Source organism: Lineus longissimus, chromosome 13, assembly GCF_910592395.1.
Source record: "Lineus longissimus chromosome 13, tnLinLong1.2, whole genome shotgun sequence".
Lineage (NCBI taxonomy): Eukaryota > Metazoa > Nemertea > Pilidiophora > Heteronemertea > Lineidae > Lineus > Lineus longissimus.
Window position 1 is genome coordinate 5,543,669 of NC_088320.1, and position 25,197 is coordinate 5,568,865.

Sequence of the window (25,197 nt, forward strand, 5' to 3'; positions counted from 1 at the left end):
GAAATCAATGAAAATATCGACGTGTTCATCGATATACACATATATATTTAAGATCATAGTTCTGACCATGACAATGTATTTTTGACTCCCCGCACTCTGTAAACACGAGTTGGTGCTATATACATGATGTATAGATAAAATGTATAGTACGTGCATTCACACGAGAAGAGCACTGCTTGTAAGTCAATTATATAAGACAAGTTATGAGTATTCAGTTTAAGCTAGATGCACATGGTCGTTCGATGCCATTCAGTATGTTTAATTTGCATAGACAATTTGTTTGCAACACAAAATGGTTTGATGGTCATGACGTCGTGTTCCGACTTGGCATGTGATTAGGGATACACTCGTTCTCATTACATCTTTTTCAATGGATTCAAATAGCAATTTTAAAATGTAATACTTATTTGAGATGAATAAACTTTGAGGAGAAATACTTCAACATATGTACATAAATAAAACAGCAGCTAACTTTGGGCATGTGTTACTTCGGTTGCTAACTTTGGGCATGTCCCCTTCGTAGTTCCCATGGGCATGGGTGTTCACGCCGTTTAGATCAGGAGGCCCCGAGGCGCAATAGGCGTTTACAACTCCGTCAGCCCGGAGTGATATTTCTGTCCTTAAGCCCGGTGTAATGGTAGGCTGGCTTGCCTCAGGCTATGCGGAGGGATGTCACAGAGATATGATTGCGATAGAGGATCGGGTTACGTGCCGGAGTCTGGTTATCAATCGATAAAAATGTCCATAGTTATAATTCATCGAGATTTCTTTAAACAGCATTTTCATGGCGTTCGTGCTAACATATGCATTAGAGAGGTTTAGCTAGTTTGACGTTTTCGTCTACGATGCATACATCAAGAGGCGGTGGCGGCATAGTTTTGCTGGTTCGTATACTTGATACACTGCCTCACCTCTTTATCAGCAATACTGACAACAATTTCGATCAAGTCATTTTGCGAGAAACCATAAAAGTCAAAATACTATTAATTGGTTTAGAGGCGCTCTTTCCTAGGTATGTGATGTTTGCGAGAGACAAGAGTAAAAAATCGAAAGTCCCGAGGGATAGGCTGATGCAACGCTTCAAATCTGTGCGGAACTTATGCCCTTAATCCTTACATTGATTTTTATTCATTGATTTGAAACAAAGAAAAAATATTCAACTGGTAATAAAATACGATATCTTTTCCAGTACACATTTGTTGAGTATATTCAATAACACAGTACGTAATAATTCTACGAAAGTGGGTGGAATTTTTCGCCGTGGCTGTCCGTATTAACATTCCGAGAGACCAAACCATTTTACCATTATTGCAATTGGACTTTTTCCCCGTGACTCTTCTTTCTGCTTCACCACAAAATAACAGGCCTTTTATACTATACTACAATATCAACCCAGGCAGCGTTCAGTATCTTTCTAAGTGAAATTGTAGTGCGTGAATTCTATAACGCTTCTCAATAACACACGATTTGCTTTTGTAATTTCACGAGTTGTCTTGCTGCGCTGACTTGCTCAGACTAACGAAAGACTACCTCTGCCCACAGTGTGTTACATCCGCTCGCACCTACTCGAAAAATTAATTTCAGCTTGGTTAATTAAATCAAGTGGATTAATATTCGATATGCACTTTGTTGGAGCGAACCATCCGACATCCCACCACGCAGGTCGGACCGCGGACGCGCTTTACAGTCAATATTTCCCGGCTGAGTAAGCCTGGGCGTTGGAACCGTTGCCTACACAACCGTGGTTTGTAACGCCCTAACATCCAATCACGGCACTAACTAGCCTTATAGGAAATGTGCAAGGCTAGACCAAGTAAGATCCACAAACATTTTAGAAATGTCACCTGTCTTGTCATGAATATTTTAATCAATGGTCTCTGTAGCAATGCACCTTCCGTCAATCAGTCAATATTCTCGAAGAGACACAGATTCCGGTTACACCATGACCTGTCTCTAAAAAAGCGTTTGTCCTGACCAAGCTAAGTCCTAAAACTAGCCTTTTCTAGTGGAGCTGTTTGGCAATAGTATCAGAAAACGTTGACGAGTCAGAAAATACATTAGGAAGATACACGTAATACCCATCTTGTCATCGAATTGAAGCATTGAGAAACAGCATCCCTTGGCCTAACTACCCAGCTAGCGCAAACTAGCCTAATAGACTCCGTATCAACTCTGCGAGCCCCTCGAGCACCTACTAGCCGGTTAGCCCCCCTATCTATCCTAGGATCTCCACCGTCTCTTCACGGAGCAGACAGCGCACGGGGAAGACAATGACCCCCCCGAGGGCCTGAGGAAGCACACTTGGCAGTTAATTAAAACCCGAGAGTGGCTTTGTTGAATAACAGTGTTGGCAATATCGGAGATCTCGACAACAATATTTCAAGACCCTTGTGTGGTTTCCTTTATTGAATTATTAATTTTAGCGCGGCGGGGTGGATTTTGATTCAACAGAGAGGACGTGACAGTCAATGACAGCATTTTTAAAAACTCGATACACATTGTTCTGGTTATTGGTATCGAATTAATTAGTGCTCAGTGAAAACTGGTCGTAATCTACGGAGACAGAGTAGGACATAACAAACCAGTCGCTCTATCTGTTTGTCCGAGGGCTGGGAATAAGAAATTAAGAATAGGAAGTAGTAGAATCGAGACTGCAAAAAAGATGCACGCCATATTGGACGCCAAGAAGCGTGTTTCATAACATAGAGGCAACCAACATAAATATTTATAAAATCTCCACAACAATTTGTCAGCGAAGAAATGGAAAATCTCGTCCAATTTACAGATAATTAGACGTTGGTATCTCTCCGGAGAAGATGGGCAAGCATTGTCCCAGGGCGGCCGCCGGTGACAAGACCTTTCATACTACAAAGCCCCCGACATCAATCCTTCATAAAAATGCTATATTGCTCGAGGTATGTTAAGAAAGGAGAGTGTATGAAAACTGAGAAAACTGAGGCCGTCCAAGTCGCTGCCGGAAGGGTGAAAGTTTTCAATGGCGATACGGGTGACTTCGGGAAACTTTTCTTTGCTGAATCTATGGAGCGACTCCGATAGAATTTGTGTAAGGTTTCTTTGTTTATCGAGTTGTAAACGTCGTAAAGCACGGGCTCGCTCGTTTAGATGCTTATCTACTTGCATGTCCTGGTTCGTTTGTGACGCACTGACCCACATCACCCAACTAGCCCGAGTTGTGGGAAACGCGTTTCCGGGTGTTGTGACGTCACTGGGCTATCTAGGTCATTTCTCATGCCTCCTACGCGCATTACCATTAGTTTAAAAAAAGAACGACGGAAGATTGGCTCCTAAACACATTTCGGTTTTGGCTTTACTTGTAGAGTTTTGAAAGATACGATTGACCTTGATTAACGTTTGGTTTCAAAATGGCAGCGCTTTAATTCCCGCCAAATATCACATTTCCTACTCTTTCCGGAACCGGAAGTGACTGCCAAAAATCAAAATGACTGTCGTCTAGCTGCCGCTTTAGTTTCATCCCGGGGCGATAGACGTCAGAAACCAAGGCTTGATTCTTTGTCCCGATTAAGAAGTTGACTGATAAGAGATGAAGAATCGGACGCAACTTAATCTGAGGTTGGTTGTTACCAAGAGTCAGTTATACATTAACTTCCAATGAGATCTGTAGGGTAATACATTTGTATTTAATGTTTTAATAACGAGATCAATGTGTCAAACAGAAAGTATGACAAAACAGAAGAAAGCCATCAGAACCCTTATTTTATGACTATGCATCTGTTGTATTTGCCGCGGGATTAACCAAATGATATCCCCATTCAATGTGCATTGCAAATGCACTGACCTGAAACAATAGTGCATTTTCTACACTAAATGCACAAGTGATGGGTTCACGTTACACTGAATCATGCTTCGGAAATCAATAAGGCCATCAAATTGACTAATTAACCTCTACTGTATAATTTTCTGTCAATCTTACGACTAATTTCGACACTGTTTGCATGAGATCGAAAAGCGCCAGTTTCTTCATGTCGCATCAATTTCGTTGAGTCATGGTGACTTCTGGTGTGTACCCTGTAATTTTGGTTTGAAAGGAATCTCCGCCGATCGGAAGCAATGATTCAGACAAGGGGAGATGATTGTTCTTCTTGCGCCGTATCCTATTGTTTTGGACATCTCGGTGAGAAGGAGTCATACCCTTTGTCATCCACGTTTTTCGGTCAAAAAATGTATTGCGCATGTAAGATGTGCTCTTTCCCCAATGGGCCCGATGATCGTTAGATCGTTGATGCCTGAGCGCGAGGTATGTTGATGTTATGATACATTACACCATGTCGCAGACGATATGTATCAAAGTTAGACACGCAAAGTTTGAAACAAATAATAAGATATGATTTTCTGTCTTTTAGTTCGCAATACTGGCAGTTTTTATTGTTTATGATGTGGTGTGTATGTAGACGCGCTCTCGTAACCCTGGCATATGGTAACGGTGTCCCTGAACGCCGATCACTCCATAGTTCCCTCGCCGCTATGCTAATGTTATTTCGGTTTCCAAATCTGAAGAGAGTTTCAAACAATATTCACTTTTACATTCCTTTCCCCAGTGTTACATCCTACTTTTTGATGTTAGCGAAGGAAAACAATGCATGGCCATGTGCCTTGGGTGATGCAGTACCGAAAGCATGATGTAGTCTCAGAGAGTCGGAACCCCGCTGCGGACCGGGAGCCAGCGCCTGCCAAATTATCACGTATCGGGTTAACGCAGGTATGGCTGAAACGCCGCGTCTCGCATTACCGCGCGGTCATGGCGCGAGGAAACCCGAGATCACGGTCTTCCGTCACAGCGGCATGCGAGGAGAGGGACCTCTCCTGTCATCTCAACACCTGGAGTTATTTTAAGTGCCCGCAGAATGGCGGTGTACAGTGGCGAACTCGGGAAATTTTCGCAACAAAGCAAAAAGTCATAAAATCGAATTGTTAGCTTACTTCAAAGCGTGGACTGAATGTAAAATCATATCATTTAGAGAATTAAAAAGTTAAAACGTTTAATGAACAATGGCCGTGTCTTTCTTTTGCAGCAGTTTTAGATGAATTGAGTACGTGCTGAGAAAATCACCAATGACAGTTAAAACGCGCTGCGGTCTTCCAGTGAAATTACAGATTTAGGCTTAACGTTAAAAGGCCTTTTGTCATTTGTCATAATAAAAGTGTGCCTTTGAACATGTTGAAAATTAGAAGAGTAAAAATTTGGATGAAAGGGACTCGACTCAACCAACTGGCCCTACTAGATCTACAATACGTCAAAGGGTTACAGTTCGAGACTTTTGCTTGAACAACTGTTGTATTTTTACAATATCAAACAAAGGGCATCTGTCTTAAAGTTTATACAACATCTTGATAGAGTTTTTAAAAACAAAGCATTGTTATATAATTGTTAAAAATACCTCTTTTAAGTCCATCAAAAAACATTAGGTAACATCGGATAAGTATACGAAGAAGCATTATCAACTTGACCTTTAGTGCAGAAACATTTGAACTTTGAAACGTAAGCCAGCAACTCGTTTTAGTACGGTATAGATTGCATTGAATATCGATGTTGGTGCGAACTGGTTCACCGAGACTGGATACGCAATTGTACGTATTATATGTTGCGATGGAAATTTAAATTTTATTCTGGTTACCATACATATACATGTACATATGAAATGACACTGAAACCAATGTTCACCCATATTAAACACTTATTTTTTAACCTGTGTTGAGCCTGAATATTACATTGTCTCACTTTCTCGAGTAACGTTACAACAATCACATAACGCTTTATAAGATAAAGCCAATTATTTTATTATGGGACACGCGTAACACCAACGACACTAAGAAGCCTGACCATAAATAACAGAAGTAACTAATCTCATGAGACTTAACGTGAGAGTTTGCAGAATTATCCAATTTCTAACGCGGCGCTATGAAATGTGGCGCTGTCCATGTCATCTCAAATATATCAGGAAATCGTTTATCTTTCTACACCTGACAGACACTAAATCTACGCGATACGAGTTTCTCCTACTTTACGATTGGTAAACGAGGCAATTGGTTTGGTTTATTTGATACTCTGGGTGGAGGTGTCCACAGGCAAGTTTTTCCGTCGCTTCAAAGTATGAAATCCGAGATACAGGTGTCGGAATACAGCGCACTTCACACGGGTCCACCCGGTAAGCCACCAACCAGGAAAAAAATATCACACGCATCATAACAAAACATGTAACCAAGTTGAAATATACTCTGAATGAAAGATATTAAGCTATATGTTGGGAAAAATGATAGATAGTGTCTATGTCATGATAAAACAACGTCGAAAATATCATTCCATGCTTTCATATGAAAACTTCAAATAGAACAATTCGTTGACATTGCAAACTTTGCCTACTGTATCTTCTCCAAGTCAGCGTCATCCTCCCTGACTTTAAAGGTGATAGCCTCAGCTTATTTGGTCAAGGGCGCCCATAGCCTGGAGTCAATTCAAACAGACCAGCTCATCAAAGGTCCATTCCCAACTTTGTCATCAAAAGTTGACCTCTAGTGTCCCTCCCCTGCTAATAAAACCATTGTAGGTTCAAGATTAATGGTCATCCAAGGCATTGGTCCACTCAGTCTCTTTTATCCTCAGCCTATATTGGCTTCTATTTGATTTTCCAAGGTAAACATGTTGATATTTCGGCGATACCTTAAGGCCCAGGAAGCAGAGGTAGACAAATTGTGGAGACGCTCGATTCTAATGCGAATGCGATTAAGAAGCACATCAGAAATTAAGATATTGTAACCAAACTCTTAGAGCTTGTTCGTGAGAGAAGAGCCTGTTTTTCGAAGCTTAGAAGCTTTGCGTTATATTCGATGCGTATAACTGTATCTGGTTTGTTAAATATTTCGAAAAGTACCCTACTTTACCTACATGTTGTAAGATCAATACTAAAGCAAGAGTGAGTTGAGTTATGACAGTCCGGAAAGAATGTGATCAACATTGAACTATTGAATTGGTTGCATCCATATTCTCGATTGGTACTTTTATCGTTGGTTGACACATTAAGTTTCAAAATTTCATGATAGCATTTCTTTTGGACACCCAATTCACCACATTTCGGCAGCAACCCATCATCGTATTCCCTAGCTGATACCCAGGCTTGAATAATCACCATAATACAACACAGAATGATAGCTTATCTAATACATGGCAACAATTGCCAAACACCTGGCTATAGGTTGACAATGAGAAATGCGGGGTCGAGCTTTTCATTTTGCTACCCTTGCCCCATATGTCGGAGTCCATTTGTCAGAGATGATGGATATGTTCTCCATGTTGTCATAGAAAATCTCGTCAAGGCCAAGTCGTGTGATTCCCCTTCCGACCATTTATCATTTTGATCAATTATGACTCTGCCACGAACCACAGCCATGTTTAACTTTCTTTACAGCAATTGTGTAGCACTTAAGAACTGTTTAGAGGTGAGAGGTCTCGAGTGCCGGGGACTTTGTGCGCCAGAGTCCACAAGAGAACTCAAGAGCCGTAATGTCAACAACGCGAGGGATACAGTTATATGAGCATCCACAAAGAATCTGAAGATGCTTTTAAAATTTCAAAAGCGTCACAGCGTTTCGTACAATTTCGCAAATTAAACTCCGCGTTTTTGGAAAGAAGTTCTAACAACTTTTTAAAATTCGTCATGTTTTGCATCACATATGTTTTGTGTTTTCCAATGACACAATTTGAAAATAATTTTCGAATAGTGTGTCATAAGGAAGGCCGAGAGACAATTTGATTTGAAATGTTTCCTTGTTTTCTTCTTAAGATGTTCTTTCCTTGTCCTTTCTTGATACATGCAGCCACTACTTTGTGGTTTTCGTCTGAATCACGAGGATAATGAAACACAATCCAATTATGACAAGGATTGCCAAAAGGGGGCGAAAACAAATCTCTTATAAAAACACTCGTATTCAGCATCTGGAATTACGAAAATTGCCTAAAGGTGTCTTTACTATAATGAAATTGTAGAACAACTTGAGAAGTGAAAAAATAGTCGATGGAATCATCTTAATTACCATTGTCGTCCAATTTCTGTTCTCGTTGCCAATGAGAAAACACGAGAATAATTGAAGCAGTTTTTATTTCGTTAGTTTCGCTCGCAAGCTCCTAAACATTGTAAGCAACGCAGTTAAATCTATATGAATATGTTATAAATGAACGTAAATGATTATTTTGACATATCATGATTGATGAGGGCTTAAGGCTATGATACCCGAGGGCAGGGCCTTCCAAAAGGGTCGCCACCCAAGTCGGCCCTTGGACTGACAATGTCACGTCAACTTAGCATATAAACGCTCGGAAAATAGGAGAAATTTTATAAAGAAATTGAGCGTATGAAATTATTAGAAAGTGATTTCTCTTTTGATGCACTGACATGTCGCTAAGAGCATGAATAAGACCATAAGATTAGAAGATTTGCAGATGTTGCCGCCAATGCTTGGTAGGTTTGGCCTCCCATCGTAAAGTATAAAAACCAATAAAATGATTTCGAGCACGCGAAGGCATAAAATGTACAAAACAAGTTCCACAGATATTCAGTTAATTAACTGTAGTTAACCGCACGCTGTATGATTTGATGTAATGTACTAATGATCAGGTTATTTCTTTAAGTTCTTGTTATTACTGTTGCACCTTATGCAAAACAGAGCCAAAAAGGGATCATTTCTTCAAAAAGTTGCCATTTTGTGACATGTTGTTAGTGTCGGAAACAGATCCTGTCCTTCTGCAAAAGAAATCGTGTTTGACAATTATCTCAGTCTTCTGAAATTAGAGACAATGGGCGTTGTCGTTATTTTCCAAGTCTACATTTGAACATTTGATAAAAACGCGCAAAAAAATCAATGGAACTCGCAAATGTTTGGCGTTGTTTAAGGAAGTGATATGGACTGGAGGTATTTGGTTGTTTGGACAAATCACGCAAGGGTGGAGATAACATATATGTCGTAACCGAGAGAGCGGCTGAAGTTGTTGGCTATATGGCAGCTCCACCTGAGCAGTGTTTGGTGAGAAAACCAACACAGACAGGGAGGTATCAATTTCTATTCAAAAACACCCAAAATGTAGTTGAGGACAAATTCACCAATAATTGGTTTTTGACATATTTGATAACAAGACAAGAGGTAATGGTTGTCTTTCTAAAACCTATTGATAGTCAGATAGATTGACTTTACTGATGCACTCAGTTTATCTGACCTACGCTATTTGGCTAATATCAACATGAAATATTCCAAATATCGTTTTCTGCTTTGACAATATCGGTATATGTAGAGCTGTGGTTCGACACCTGATCCCGAACCCGGCGGCGGGTGTTGGCTAAGCATCATATTGCCTCTGTGCACAACATCATAGCGTCAGGCCATGTGATCCAACAATAATTATGTACTCGGGTAACCACCAGTTCGATCTTCCTTACCCGAGGCTACTCATCTAGAATTGTTCAAACGATATTTTCAGGTGTTAAGTTACTAAAAATTTGTATTGAAATATATTAACTTTGAATCATATCGACCACTAAGCGCTATACACAACTGTCATATATTAAGTGGCTTTTTATAAAATGTAATCGGGGTCATATTTGAACTCTGTTCTTCAATTAGATTAAATATGAGAAGTGGGTTTTCAATTTTATGACGATTCGATTAAATGCATAGGAATTCGATGACGGGTTATAGGAATTACCCGGTTATAGACATCCGACGATCCAGCGTGGTTCTCTAACACAAAACCGAACTGTGCTTTCTATAAATTATTTTTCTATTCTATTCTATGCTATTCTATTCTATTTTACCTCTATAAATTGATGCAATTACATGAATTGGATTATTATCGTGTTTTGGTTTCCAATTCTTATGTTTGCATACTTGCACTTAGTCAATACAATGTCTGGGGCTAAATATCAAACTGTCTGTTATGTGGAAAGCTCGAGTTCCCACTAAAAATTGAAAGGTGCATATTTTCGCACCTAGTTAAAAGAAAACCCGGGAGTAACACCAATTTAAGAGATTGCGATATGCATCATATTAGACTGAATAGTATCATTGTGCGCAAATTGCACCGAAAATGTTATCAAGATCGGAATTGCGGGGGTCTGCTTGAAGCGCGGTCACTTCCGACGTTTATAACTCGTACTCTATTTAAAGGCAAACAAACAAGCATATTATAAAAACACGACAATAAATCAATCTTCGCCAGAATGGTGACAGAGAGTTATCAGAACCTCACACCAAACTTTCTACAGAAACCGACATTCTCCAATATCAGCAAAAGAAGATTTGTCAATCAAGCCAGGAGAATTTTTATTCTGGTCGGCGGGGCTGCAATTTCGACTTGAATGGTAAGAGATCGGATTGTAGATAAGATACATGGCCGTGATAATAGAAGAATGGGCGGACTGAATACGAGGGAAATAGCCCAGCCTGCATGCCAATATGGTGGGGTATTTTTGTTTGGAGAACAGAAGGCGTGCTAAGCCGCAGTGCACCTACATGACACATGGGTCACCATGTACAGGACCTTGTCACCGGGCTAACATTCTGTACCGAGACTTTAGTTGGAGTTATGACCCAACATACACTAGAAGATCTTTCTAAAATACAAAATTATCAAAAACTAACACCTGGTAGCACCAACCCACAAAATCTTCTTCGAGGATCACATCACAGGGCAATATTTTTGCGTGTTGGTGTTTCTTCACTAAGATATGTGCTAATACGTGTACACTCTTTTGTCATAAGGTCACCTACATGTAAATTCAGGTAGCAACACCTTCTGCACAAGTACAAGTATGCATTAATGTTGACCACAGTCTTCTTATCCATATTCAAGGCAGTTGGCTACTCTTGATTATCTTTCAATTTGAAATTCTGGTAAAAAGTCAAGTCGTGAGTATATCCTATTGACCTTAAAGAGTTGAAAAATAGAGTATATACGTTTCTTTTGAAAGCAGCTGATGTTGTTCAACAACAAAATCGCTGTATACTGAAGCACTTATGCAGAGTTTCAAAAGGATAACCTCTTTCTACGCGGATTTTCTTGAGTAAATACCATACATCAAAGAGTCAACATGAAGGTGGAACGGGAGACTGAGCAACGTCAATGGTTTCTAAACGGATCCTAAATGGATTAGACGATGATGAAGAAGCAATATTGAAACTTGGTGAAGATCTATTTGGAAATTCCACAAAAGCACGAATCTCGACCACAATGGAAAAACCAATATCCGCCCCGTGTTTGCTCAAGGGACAAAGCGCTGTCCAGCCCTTCTTGTCAGGGCATCGCTTGGTAACGAGGACCGCTGGTCACTTGGCCGGACAGGGTTTTGTTCGTGGTGCTGGCACCCTCGCAACAGCAAGGGACTCCCACGGTCTTCCGGCCTGGACGTCAGAACGTCGCCACATCGTCTACGGGTTGTCGCTGGCGCTTTAGAATTAACCGAACGTGTCATCAACACTAAAAACCCTATTACAAAATCGACAAATTCGCGCTAAAATCTCCTCTGATTTTTCCTAATTTTGTTTTTACTTCGTTTAGACACCGGAATTTGGCAATGGTGTCTGACACCGACAGCGGCACTTTATCTTACGGATTAAGGCACTTCATTATGTTAGTAAGTTCCAGACATTTCCTGGCGACATGTGACCATAATACGAATCTATATCGTTTATAATGTGGTAGAATACGCTAAACCTATTTTAATCCAATAAAAACAAACAAGTCTCCGGTGTTTTATTTTCAACAAATGCCTTAAATAGTCTGAAAGGCAATCATTCCTCAAACACGAAGTGCTGAGTAAACAAAAATATGATTGTAAACACATTTATCAGCTCAGTGCGTTATTGATCGGAAGTGACACCGCTTAGTTTTAGCATCCCATCGTTTCCTGCGCAACAATATGTTAAGTTTGGTCCGATAAACCAGTGAATAACAACTTTTGTTTGCAATTTGAACTAAACCAATAATTTGATTAAATACGTTGGTGTTAAAAATATTGCGTTATGAGGCGTTTGTCGTAGTGACTGGATGTTAGTCTTTCCTGGCAATCCAGTCCAACATTTTCCTTTCTGTTTTCCAATATCATAACATCAGGGCATATGAGCGTGGAATAATCGCAAAATGAACGCATTGCTTACCCAGCAGAAACTGTTGATCGTGCTAATTAAGGCACTGATAATGTCATATTTACGCACATGCACGCATCGCAACTCGGATCATCAGTTATTCATACATTATAGATTACGGAAATTGAATTCACGCCATTCGTGACAGATCGTGAATGAAGGTATTCACCGCGGGACTATGATAGTACAAGTCCGCAGATGCTTACTGTGGTTTAATTGGTCATTAGTTCAATAAGTTTGTGTAACGGTCCTAGTGATCTCCGGGACATTGAGATGCCTGATTGGAATCACTTTAGCAGGTAATCTGCCGTGAATTGATTTCTAACTCCCAAGACGCGAGGCAGTGGAGAGGACTGCTTCCGTCGTCGGCGAGCGCAGGAAGTGGAAATTAATTTACTCAGATTCGCGCTGAATGAATGAATGGACTCACGCAAAAGTGCCATTCCGAAGTTGACATCCCTCATTGTTTCAAAAAATACTCCTATCACCATAGTTTTTTTTCTAATAAATTTACAAGAGTGTGATGACTTAATTCCAACTTTTTTGGTTGATTTTTAAAACGGATTGAACTTATGCTGATTTTGTCTTTGTGTAATTCGGCCTGTTGTGTTTAACAAAACAAAATGGAGAGAATCGCTGATGACTTCCACCACTCACATGTCCCCTTTGCTGTTTCACAAGTTTTTCTCACTGACAGTCAGATACGACACATAAAAAGTCTGAAAAAAACCACAGCGCTCAATATTTCAGGCGCTATTTTTAGCTAAGGCTTAGGCCTTTCCTAACCGCCGTTTCAATATCTTATATAAATATGGATTTGGAGATTTCGTGAAGTTTTCATTCCCTGTAAGGGGATAATTTGCTAATATTGACAAGCCAGAGCTCCATTAAGTATTACTTCGCGAGAAATGTGACAGGTGCTCAGTAAGACATACATATAAGCAGATTTTCAAATTGAAAAATGAAAGAATAAAAAAATAGTTTGAAAAAGGTCTGCGTATGCTGGAGTGTACAGTAGATTTGTAAATTTTTATTTTACTCAATCCGTTCTTAGTCAGGTAATCACCGAAGACTGTGGAGAAGTGTGACATATTTCGTGTAAATTCTTTTGCTAAGTTAAACCTTTTGATCCGCAGGTTATCATGAAATAAAGAGATCGAACACAATTATTTCACTTTACATCTGCCACGGACGAGTAAAACGGCCATCCGACAATTGGAATGGAGACAGCAGACATGAGGTAAAGAAAAAAACTGAGAAGCTATGATCGTCCGACAATAGGTCAATGCGAGAAAATGTTAATTGGGTTATAAGATAGTAATTGTTCAATAAAAGGCTGAATACAAGATTTCACTCCGACATAAAGAAAATCAGCGTAGATCTGTAGATGCCAATCTTAAGCTGTCAGATTATTAAAGAATAATCTTTTTCGCCTAAAACTTTAACCCAACTAACTAAATCCGTATTATCCACTTCAGTTTGGGGATTTTGTAGTTTTACCACATAACTTGTCCTTTATTTACGTCGTCTGCGGGCTAAATTAAATCAAATGCTCAAACGCTGTCTGGCTCCGTGCAGACCGATACGTCCACTAAAAGCTAGAGTACACTAAACATCACATGTATTGTCGGACGCTGGTTTACACTACGAATAAAACTGTAAAGTTGTCGATATACGAGCTCATTTTGTGGGATACATGCCGGGGATACATGTACATGTCTGTTGCATCATGCACTGCCCCAAAACGATACGTGTTCAAACGGGAATTACCGATGATGCTGTTGATGTACACTATTTGCAACTGAATCTAACTTATTTCCGACCGAATTTGTTTTGCACGCAACTAGTACATGACTGTCTGTCAACATGCCAAATATTATATACGTGAAGACCTGCAACGTGATGTCACAGATCTAGAACCTCACGGGTAAAAATTGATCTAACCGGCATTTGTTTTATATTTTTCAACTGCATGGAACCAATGATGAGTCCCCCATCCCAAAACCCGCATCATTTTATGACACATCTCGCTTCCTGATCTAACGGCAATCGTTATGAACTGCAAATTGCCTCTTCCCTTCCCGCTTGACAATACCGGACCAGTAAATTAACAGAATTAGCAAGGAATGATCACATTTTGCGATAGGACTGGTTGTATGGACTTCAAGCGTGAGAATTATAACGCCATGGAGGTTATTACCGGCCAACAACGTGAGATATTGTTCACACTATAACACCAAGGTTAACTGCCATTTCCTCAGACATTCCTACGGAGTTTGTTAGCATAGATAAAACAGAGACACAAGTTTTTCTACAAAACCCATGTATGTTGTAAAAGATGTGGTGAAATGACATACATGTATACAGTATACAGTACTGGCTTAGCATATTAAGTTTGCTTCGCTACAATGTTTTCGCCTACATTTTTAGTAGATACATGTATAACTGTTTTCTTTATAACTTTGTTAGCAGAGTTTACGTGAGTCGCAAGACTGTGGTAGTGATAGACACGAAATGGGGTACCAAGTAAAATTTTTATGATATACCTCAGCAAACAATTTCTTATGTATTCAAAAACTATACAAGCGGGTGTTAAATTTTTCAATGCTGTGAAGAATTCGTATTATTTATTTCTGCATTTTATTGTCCTACGCGCTCCGTGATGAGTGTGGAGATATGAAGTAAGGTTACGCTAAATTCCCAGCAGTAAAACCGTGAAGACATGTTATGTACGTATGGTTATTTCATGGTTTTAGCAATAAATGGGTTGAAACAGCGGTCGAACCCCGTGTGCTCAGTTATGATACACGCCTATGGTGTTATTCGAATCTTATAAAGCAAAGCTTTCAGGACCGCTCTTGAAAGAGCAGCGCCATTTGCTTATCATGGGTGCCACGCCAGGGTACCTTTGTGGCGTTATTCCCCAACCGGTGGAAGTCCCACTACAAGATGGAGACGTACTGGATCTCGTATTCCGCACTATCTGTAGCCCCGCGTTTCCAGAAGCGCCCGGGGACAGACCTGGGACGGGAAACAATGCGAGAGGCATGCATGATGGGCAAGAACGCCTCCCACAGTCCATAAAGACAACGTGGGACTGCGTCCTATTCATCTCCACCGCACTCTGGGTTCTTTTTCAAGAAACTTGGGCGGATGACTGGAAGTCTTAGTTCCTAAGCCGCGGGCTAGTTTATCTTTTTATTGCCCAACACAAAACACTGAAGTACCGTCCGAACAATACAAATGTAACACGGAGTGTTTCTTAGATAAACCGTTGTGTTCGGAACACTTGCATTGCCATTACAAAATACATTATAATAATGATTGAAAAGAACATGAAGTGCTTGTCTGATTTGAGACGCATTTTCAAAAACGAATACACCATTGTTCGCAATATTTTTTGTTTGTTTAGAATGAGATCTAGCGCGGGCATCGACCTGTCAACTTTCTCATTGTCTACTGGTCACAAATGGAAAAAAAATTGGACTTTCCAAAATCGCGTTCTCTTCTGGATATGTTTTAGAAGAAGGGGATATTCTATAAACGCGATCAATTCTCTGTCATTCTCATTCTATTTTGGTAACTTGGTGAATATCATATTTCAAGAAAATGCAGAGAAAACAATCCACGCAGTTTCATTTACTACTGTTGCCAAAACATACATTAACAAGTAATCAAAACTGTTAGTTAAACAAGACAGTGTTGGAAATTATCAAATCACAATCATTTTTCCCTATTTATCGTAACATATTTTCTTAATTAGTAAATTAAGTCATTTGATAATCAACTCTAATTTACAGTGTCAACTCGTTACATTATTTTCTGGTGTTGTTTTACCAGTTTCGGGTAAATTACCAGACAAAAGCAATTTTTGCTGGACGAAGTTAGGGTCACTATGGTCTATGAGGCGCCAGGTTAAAACCAAAGTGATATGCGCTATATACCGCACAATTGTGAAGAAATATTATTTCATGTTTGATATATCAATATCCAGCACGCAATATTAGCCTATTAAGGCTAGAACTGCCACACGTTGTGACATTCAGACTACACACTGCCTACTTTTCCCTAACTGATTTTCTTGCCCAATTAATTTTTAACCAATGAGCCGTAAAAATGACAATGTTATGATCTATCGGTTCAGATCGGCTTCAATGCCATCATTAACCTGCGTAACACCTGATGTCAGCCACAGGGGAGACGAGCACGACCTTATCACTCCCCTAGGACCGCTAACAAGCTAACTAGCAAGTGCTAGCATCGAAAACCGCGGCCAACTCGGGTTAGCGTTTCCTCATTAGCGGGTCAGACGGGTAACCGTCGATGAAAACGAATTAGCTCGTCTAATGATAATCATTCGGTGCGTTAATTGGCTGTCACCTTTGCAATATAGTGCTAATTAGCCAAGTTGATACAGCAAAGCGTTTTTGAAATATACACCAGTTGAGAACTGTGACAAAACTAAATGCGAAATATTATACACGTTCTCCAGTTATGCACTGAGACATGGTTGCTTTGGAGATTTTAAATTCCAAACACCTGCCTGACATGCAGGACTACTGGTATTCTGGTGTACCAAATACGGAATTTTTACCTTTCGATACGAATTTAAACCTAAAACATCACGTCAAATTTCAGTACGATTCTGTTTAAATTTGGATACGATGAAGTCGTAAATGAATATGATTTGATTCTTAAACTGGAGCCTTTTCCCGGCTTTTGAAATTGATACGAAAGACGACACTTCCTTCTATAGTTCGGTGTGAAATTTTATGTATCGCATTGTGATCGATTGGACAAGATGTACATTTCTAATTTTGAGGAATTTCAAATTTGTGCGCTATCTGATTACCAGTTTTGATTGGGACGCGGAAGCAATATGTTTTAACTGTTTAAATCCTGACCGAAACTTTTTTGTACACATACAGAAACAAACAAAACAAATCCGGTATCCGCGGGTTCTGATTTTGCAGCGGCGGACCCCAGCTGAGGTGGACGGTAGCGGGGCGAGGCGACCGGCTGTGCTCCTGAGACGGCAACACCTGTGTCCTTGCGAGGAGCACAGCGACATTAATCAATGTTCCCGATTCTCCTTATGTCAACAGACACTTGAGAATGAAGGACACTATTGTCCAGATTTCTTGTAAATATATCATGAAACGTGTAGCACAGTAGTTGGGGAAACATATCGAGTGAATATAGCAATAACGGCAACAAGTGAGCACGGGGAAATACGACAGCGCAAAACCTTCGCTGCAAAATTAGTTCGTATTTTTATTATATTTTTACGAGTTTATTCCATTTTCAATTATCACTTGATACAAAGATTAATTGACGAAGTCAAGTCTGGCAATATTTGCATGCATATCAAAAGTCTTATTTTATTTTTAGGTCAGTTAATTTTCAAAAAATACTCTCTTTTTTTAAAATTCTGAATCTTTACATCTGGATACTGACTCAACACAATAAAGAATGTGCTAGTACTGGTATCCTGTTTTCGTTTGAACTTTAGCGGCTACGGGTCAGAGCCAAGTCGATTTGAAACGCGGCAAGTCTATAATCCGTCCAGATAATCATATGTCTCCATGCAAAGATATCATCATATGATAATAATTAGATTAATGCATAATCAATGGGTACTGGGTTAGCTTGGATGAAATTATAAAGTATCAGAAATCAGAGTTTATATATCTTCTTGACCAATACCGATATTCAGGTACGCGCGTACCACGGATGACAACAAAGTAAAATTAGCCCTTTGTATTTTAAGATTTCTCGCGGATGGTGTAAGGTGAATAGTAATCAGCGAATGTTAAAAAATCTGCGTGGACAATCATGAAGTATGATATTGTTCGCAGTGTTTATCATAATTATGATATGAAAAAGAAACTTAGGATGCCGTGTACATGGATGTATGTGTATGTTGCAGATGCATCGCTATGCTGTACATCTTCAAAGTCAATAATCTACGTGCATCATCACTTACAATAGGGACGTTATAATAAACTAGGTTTTCAGTTATTTTAATCAGATGTTTCATAAGCGCTGCAAATAAACTTTGAATGAAATATTACAGAATGCTACTTTCTAAAGAATAAAAGTTTATATGATGATGTGCTATGTAACAAGGATAATGCGTACTTTTCGGAAAAACGTTTAATTTGTACATTTCACAGGGGCTTATGAATTTCAAAATTGCGGCTTATAATCTTATAAAAACAGAAAAGAATCCGGGGTATGACTTCCTGCTCAAAATGTCCTAGCTAGCGCGAGTTGATTATTTATACAATGTATATCAATGAATAATGAATGATGAAGTAAACTTTGCAGCGTTCACCTCTTTTGGTGAAAATATTAAATTTCAAGACTGAAAATATCGCTGGACGCTTAATGTTGAACACAAAACGCACGAAAAACCTCCGTTCAGTCAATCCGACATTTTCAAGGGTACAGAGATGACCTAGTTCGACAACGACCGAGCTCGCTGTGTCTATACGCTGTCCCATTCACGTCTTATTCATCCCTTATCAGTTCCTGATCTAGGAATTTATCAAACTAGGAAAGGACACTGCTATGCATTGGATGCATTGTCACTCTATAGTACAGTTCCCCTATACGCCTGGGTATGTCGTTATCAAATTTGCATAATTTGCTGCAATTTTCTTCAGTTATGTTGCTTTACGACTCGTGTGACACTAGTGCTTATCTGAGCAATTTTAGGAGAATTGGTAGAAATTTGAGGTGTCATCTACGATTGTCCCCCAACAGCGCAAGAGTTTGTGTCAACGTCATGTAAACACGGATCGCGTGTATTGGAGATCTGAACGGGAATTTGAAACGAAAAATTTAATTCTTTTGCAAAATGTGCGGTAATCAGCGGGTCTATGAATTTAAATTGAAAATTAACACAAATATGAGAAGAGGAGAAAAGTACTTTTTCCCATTCCCTGCATTTAAATGATATCAAATTGTTGCTTTTTCACTCCACAAGAGCTTTTAAACGACTAGAATCGGCGGTTATGAATGTGTTAAGATTAACACCAGAAACAAAGGAACGCTGGATGACTCCGCAACAATGTTGTCATCGATTGATCGCCTGACTTGAAAGGTTATTATATTTCAACACATTTATTGAAGGTTTAATTTGATCACGTTTGTTGCATCAGAATGTTTTATTGATTGAAATGGTATTATTAACACTTTATTGACTGAGGAAAGTAACAGCCTAATCAGAAAATGAAATACAAGTATCATAATTTTTGGCATCTGACTTTCGGGCTCGCGCTTCTTGCTTCGCGAATCATGGGACCGTATTGATGTTGGTATTGAAAGTTTATGTACGATATTTTATTCCTACCTACTTCTATGGAGCCTTTTTCAAAACATAAAAAGAGCAAAAAAAGCTACGGATAAAAGCGTGCGAATTGAATTGTACTGAATCGAGTTATATCCGGATTTCCAATAGTACGGCGTGTTTCATTTCCTCTTCTTGCTCACCACCTATGTTTTTCAATTGATTACAAGTTTACTGCATAGCAGGACATACTGAGATACAAAGCATAAATTACTATGCTGAGTTATGAAATCAATATTGGTCAACTTTCGACTGAAAACAGGCCGCTCCTGGTTGTATTTGCTTGATTATGCGCGCAACATGTGTCCTCGGATGCGTAAGATAAATACAATTGCTAAATAATGTTGTGGTGAGAGTTAACCATGCGAGCTTAATGATAGATATACGGAGTAGAAAATGAGAACCACTTTCTTCTTCAATGTCATATTCATACGGATATCACAAGTAATCTTGTGCTATTTGCATGTCACCAGGCACTAAATGCAACTGGTCGATTTTCTACAGGAAATCTACCTTACCCTGGAGACATTCCAGGGAATATTCTGTCCAGAAAATGAATCCTTATTTGCCGCAATTGCCGGAGAATATTACAGGCATTACGCGGCGATTATGAATGATTATCGTGTAACGTCTTTCGGTGACTACTGGCTCGACCAGACAAGACTAATTTGACAAATTAGCTATGATCGCTCATTAGGAAAATCGTCCAGGTAACGTCTACCTAACTGTGTAGAAGATGTCACAATTTATACCTTACCACTCCATGATGGCGTATATAATTAATAAATAAGGAGAGACAGTTTGTTTATCTATTATCTTATAACATAGATGAAATGAGAACACCCATAATCTTGTATCATTATGAAATTTTAAGCTGCCTGGTTCTCCTAATAAAATTACCACTAATTTCCAGCAACTAGGGGCTGAATTTCAGCCTTTACGACCCGTGATTTTCACTAATGACTCCGATGAACACTTACGCGATAAGAAAATGAGCGCAGTTGAAGTTGCCAAATTGTTAGGGTAGGATTATTCTGCCTAGAAAATTAAGGTAAATTAGAGAGGAGAGGATTACTTATACATACCTGAGTTTGAGTAAGTCCTAGTGCGGCAGCGAGTTCGGCTCTCTCTGGAAGGGCCAGGTACTGTGTGCGCTGGAATCGCCGGTTTAACTGCTGAAGCTGTAAGCTGGAGTAAATAGTCCGGGGTTTACGCATTTTTTTCCCTTTGCCGTTCATGCGGAGTTGCTCCTCTACAAGCGATTTATCTGGAATTGACAAAATTCTGGTCAGTTTGGTCGAGATGTTATCGGATTTATTCTGACATTCAGAGCGGATTTATATGTAGTGGTCATATTTTGTAAATATATTTTGGATTACTCTCACATGTTTTTATAATTCAATTTCAAATCTGACACTAAAAGTTAATGATATTTCGGCTGCTTTTGCAGCTACAACAAATGGTCATTCAACCTATTTTCATTTACTGGGAATACGTAAATATACTTTGTCATTTCAGTTATATTGGAACAAAGGATTGCGTTATTATTGTAATGCTCTTGCTCGGAGTTATGACAACACGCCTGGAATCATATACTTGATTTCTCGCGGTGGATTAATACCAGAGTCCATCACTTGTGGAATCACAGTCTCGAATACGTCAGTTCTTCCGTGTTTCATTCTTTTTACTTCATTAATGGATAAGTTTGGGTCGTATCGTTTATCTCTTTGACAGAACATGCCAATAGTTATCCGAAAATATTGTCATCTGGGGGTTCTAAGTGAAATTTAGAGTTGGTTCCTCAAACATTTGCAGGCAAAAGTGATTCCCTCAGTTACAGCTCTTTGATCATTTACGCGAAAGTTTATGTTTTCATATATTTTTCACAGCATCACCAGTTTGCCGTACACTCTCGGCATGTTCTACAATATGGGCCGCATTGTGTCCTCTCAACACTGGAATATATTTCACACATGGGCTAACCCCTGCTACAGTTTGGTGCATGCGTATTTGGCTTTCAATGGCGCTTTATGGTCAGTGGGCAGAGTTGGTGATTCCACAAATGTTCGCATTCTAAAATGACATGGGATTCTAATGTGTGTCTTTTAGAGCTATGACAATGCATCGAAATCGCATATGATATGCCACTTTGAACGGCCACGTGAAACGTGTCCTCTTTTTGAGTAACACAACACTATAGAGGGTTGTGTAGCATGGGTTTATTTTTAACGTGTCTATCGCTGCAACCCAAGTAGAAATAGCGTACAACAGAGAAACTGTTGCTGTTTTTCTCCGACATGTCAACTTGAGTAAATTCGATGAACTTCATATGAATTAATTTAGTTAAGAGACCAGCTGGCTTAATTGTGTAACAACTCATGTAAACCTATAGTCGCAATTTCGAATAAAGTTTGCTTACTTTTCTTGGACGATGTGTCGTTTGTGAGAATGCTCGAAAAATATTACAGTTCTGAGTGGAATTTAAATCTGTCAGTTAAACATTTTAAAGATATAGTTCTGAGTTATTGCAGATTTCAACTCTAACTTTATGTGAAACGCAGTAGTTTCCTTTAAAAACAGATGACATTTGCAAATTTCGCAGAATGCGTGAAATAACAGAAGTTACGCCTCAAAGTACGGATGAGTCTGCCCGGATTCTAGCGCTATGTCAAAGTATGTATAAAAACCTAACTATGAATGTGATGTTAGCTTTTTCACTGATTGATCTTAGTTACTTCAGCCCGGAGCGTGAAATACTAGATATAGACAAGCAAAGTGCCTGATAAACTGGATGCGGGCGTTAACTCTTAATAACAGAAAAAGCAACATGGGGATAGAAGTTTCTCGCATGTTGTCTCTGTCGTGCAAAACCTTTGCTTGGTTACATGCGCACGGACATAGTGAAGTCGTACGAATTTCAATTCAAACTATGTTTACATTTATTTACCAGAATGCTCATTGGGTTGCTACTACTGAGAACATTTTCGGTATAATAGTTCACATTTGTGATATGGAACTATTAGATTGGTCCAAATTCTAATCGCGTTCCAGTTGTTGGGATTTAGTGACAAGTTTTGAATTGGACGTGCCTATATTTGAACGATACACACATGTTTACAAAATTTAATGGGTCCACGCACACTATTTATGTTGCATTGGGACTTGTTGCATTTTTCATTGCAATAATGTAGAAAACAGCAGAATGACGTCCCATTGATCCATGCATATATACGTCTCGAATTAAACTACTTTAACTTTGAGATGACCCGATATCAAGATGGGAGTTGGGAAACTGGTAAAATCTTAGGGTAGGCCCTACGCTTAGCTATCCTTTTTAACACTCTGAGGGGAACGCTGTCATCAACATCATACAAGTGGGGTTAGACGGATGTTGTTGGAAGGGGGTCAAGGGGGTTAGAGAAGAGGAAAAAGAGTCAAACTTACCGTCCCGTTGTGGCGATGTCGAGCAGGTTTGATGGTAGGGTGACATACTAAACGCATGGTGCGTCGGATGGTTGTAAGAAGTATGTGACATAGTGTTCATGGAAAAAGGGTAGCCGGGGATATGTTGAGTATGTCTTGGCGCGGTAAAAGCCCCATCGTGTTGCGAATGCATCGTACCGGGGTACGAGGACCTGATGGGGTAGGGGGAATGGGTCCCCATCCCCATACCCTGTGATGCCTGTAGTTCCATAAAAGCCGATTTACTATCCTGTTCTAAAGGATCTACTCCGTTCATGTTCAGCATTTTGCGTAGTGAATCCCTGGTAGCTGATTAAGTGTAATTTCGTAGTTAAATAAGGGAGAACTGCAAGAATCAGATGACTTAAACGATTTAGCCAGAGTGCCTAGTGTTTAAATCAACATGACACGAGCAGTTCTAATGAATATGGATCGGGTGGCAAACCACGCCCTCATCCGAATTAAGCATTTAGATTGGCTGTCGCTGTCGCTAGAATCAAAATGGCGCCCGCAGAGCTGTCATTCAAATGCGGGCGCTAAACATTGTTGGCGACCAACATGGAAAATGTGTCACAGGAGGCCGCTTGCAATGAGTTTTCACCTTGCTAACCCAATTGCGATCAGTCGGGCTTAGCCTAGCGTTGTTTTTGACCCCCTGCGAGCGGGCCTAACTACGTTGCGGTTCAACGCTAAGGCGATTTCGGAAGATTTATTGATTAAAGTATTATTATTGCAAGCCAAGTCATCGAATAGTTACAACTCTGTTTACATTGATATTGACTTAATCAATTTAAGGGACGTATCAGTTCTAATGTGATATCACTCTCCGGATAGCCAAAATACTAATCTAAAACGCAAATAAAAATATTTATTTAAGGCGCTTTTTATTTCTATATCGAGGATTTTTTTCTTAAAAACTCAAGCAAGTCAAGAGACCATGGTATTTCTACTCTTTGAATGCCATAAAGGACCGCGAAAGTCGGCCGGCGAGACCTTTACAAACCTGGCGCCGAGAGCTCCACTGCAAGGAGAGCTCACAATGGATGGGGCGTAACTCGGATCGAACCTCGCCGGTTCACACAAACACAGCATTGGGAATGCGAAATGCTTGCGAGTAGAAATCTAACTGAGAAAGTAAAAGTGGCACTTCTTTAAATTCTTTGGTCGATGATACAGCTTATTCTCTGAATTGATAATCCTTTCTGTGAAATCGTCCTCAGTCCTCAGGTTTAAGTCAGCATCAGGAAAACAGAAGAAATTATAAGTTGATAACTAAATGTAGTCATTGCTACATGAGATCGAGCGGGCTGACGTACCATCTCTCAGCTTCTCCGTTGGGATGGCCATGAAACGAGACCATCGCGCCCATTAGCTCCATGTGACGCAAACGAGCATACGGTGACAAGCAGGTCATGTTGCTCCTTCGGGGAAGGAAGGCGAACATACAGAATCATGGTTTACAAGTACAAAAATTAACGCATCTGCTCTCTTGTAAGAGTTTAGGCAGTGGAGATTAAGCTGTTTCTGGTCACATTTTTCGACTTCGACATATACGGCCATGCAATTGATGATATATGTCATTTAGGTGGAGGCGCGTTAGCACAATAAGTTTGGGGAGATACTTAGTAGTTTTCCTACTAACCATGTTTACATTCGGATATCTGTGTCAGACACGAAGCGCTTCTTTCACCAGAAAGCTAATGCTGACGTCCTGTCGGCTTGTCCACACATACTTATACTTGAACACTGTCTACGTCTTAAGTCAAATCATTCAGGAGATCATCCTAAGCATGCGTTTGCCTATGCAAGGACGGTACGGTTTTATCTGCAATTATTTCGGGTTTGAATGGCCTGTTTAATGGGAATTATGATCACTTGTATCAGCATATCACACTTAAAAGGCTAAATGCCTGATTCTACTAAGATATTTTCCGAACTGCAACATTACGCTTGGCCCCAGTGGGTACCAATTCATTTAAAAGTACATGTATTGAATTCAGGCTTTTATCGTAGTCGAAACAAACAGCTTCATAACTGTACTTATTTAGGTGTACATGACTGCTTTGGCGTGCTGAGGCTTTGGCATGTCTGTTCAAACCCCGAAAAGTCCTTTGTTGTGCTGATTGCCAAAAATTCGGTTTTTCTCATGATACTAAAAGGATCGATACGTTGGAGTGGTCATATGTTGGAGCATCATGGCTGAGAGGTCTCAG

The 25,197-nt window shown here is 39.7% G+C and overlaps 1 protein-coding gene across 1 annotated transcript in view; it reads right to left on the reverse strand.

Annotated features, from left to right (window-relative positions):
• Window positions 1-23,361, reverse strand: part of LOC135497656 (homeobox protein DLL-1-like) — a 34,152-nt gene extending 10,791 nt beyond the window's left edge. The window contains exons 1-2 of the mRNA XM_064787487.1: window positions 22,967-23,361; window positions 20,608-20,789 (exon numbers count right to left, since the gene is read on the reverse strand). Coding sequence (XP_064643557.1) covers window positions 20,608-20,789; window positions 22,967-23,270 — 486 coding nt within the window. The 5' untranslated portion in view covers window positions 23,271-23,361. The remainder of the gene's footprint in view (window positions 1-20,607; window positions 20,790-22,966) is intronic.
• Window positions 23,362-25,197: the final 1,836 nt, after the last annotated feature.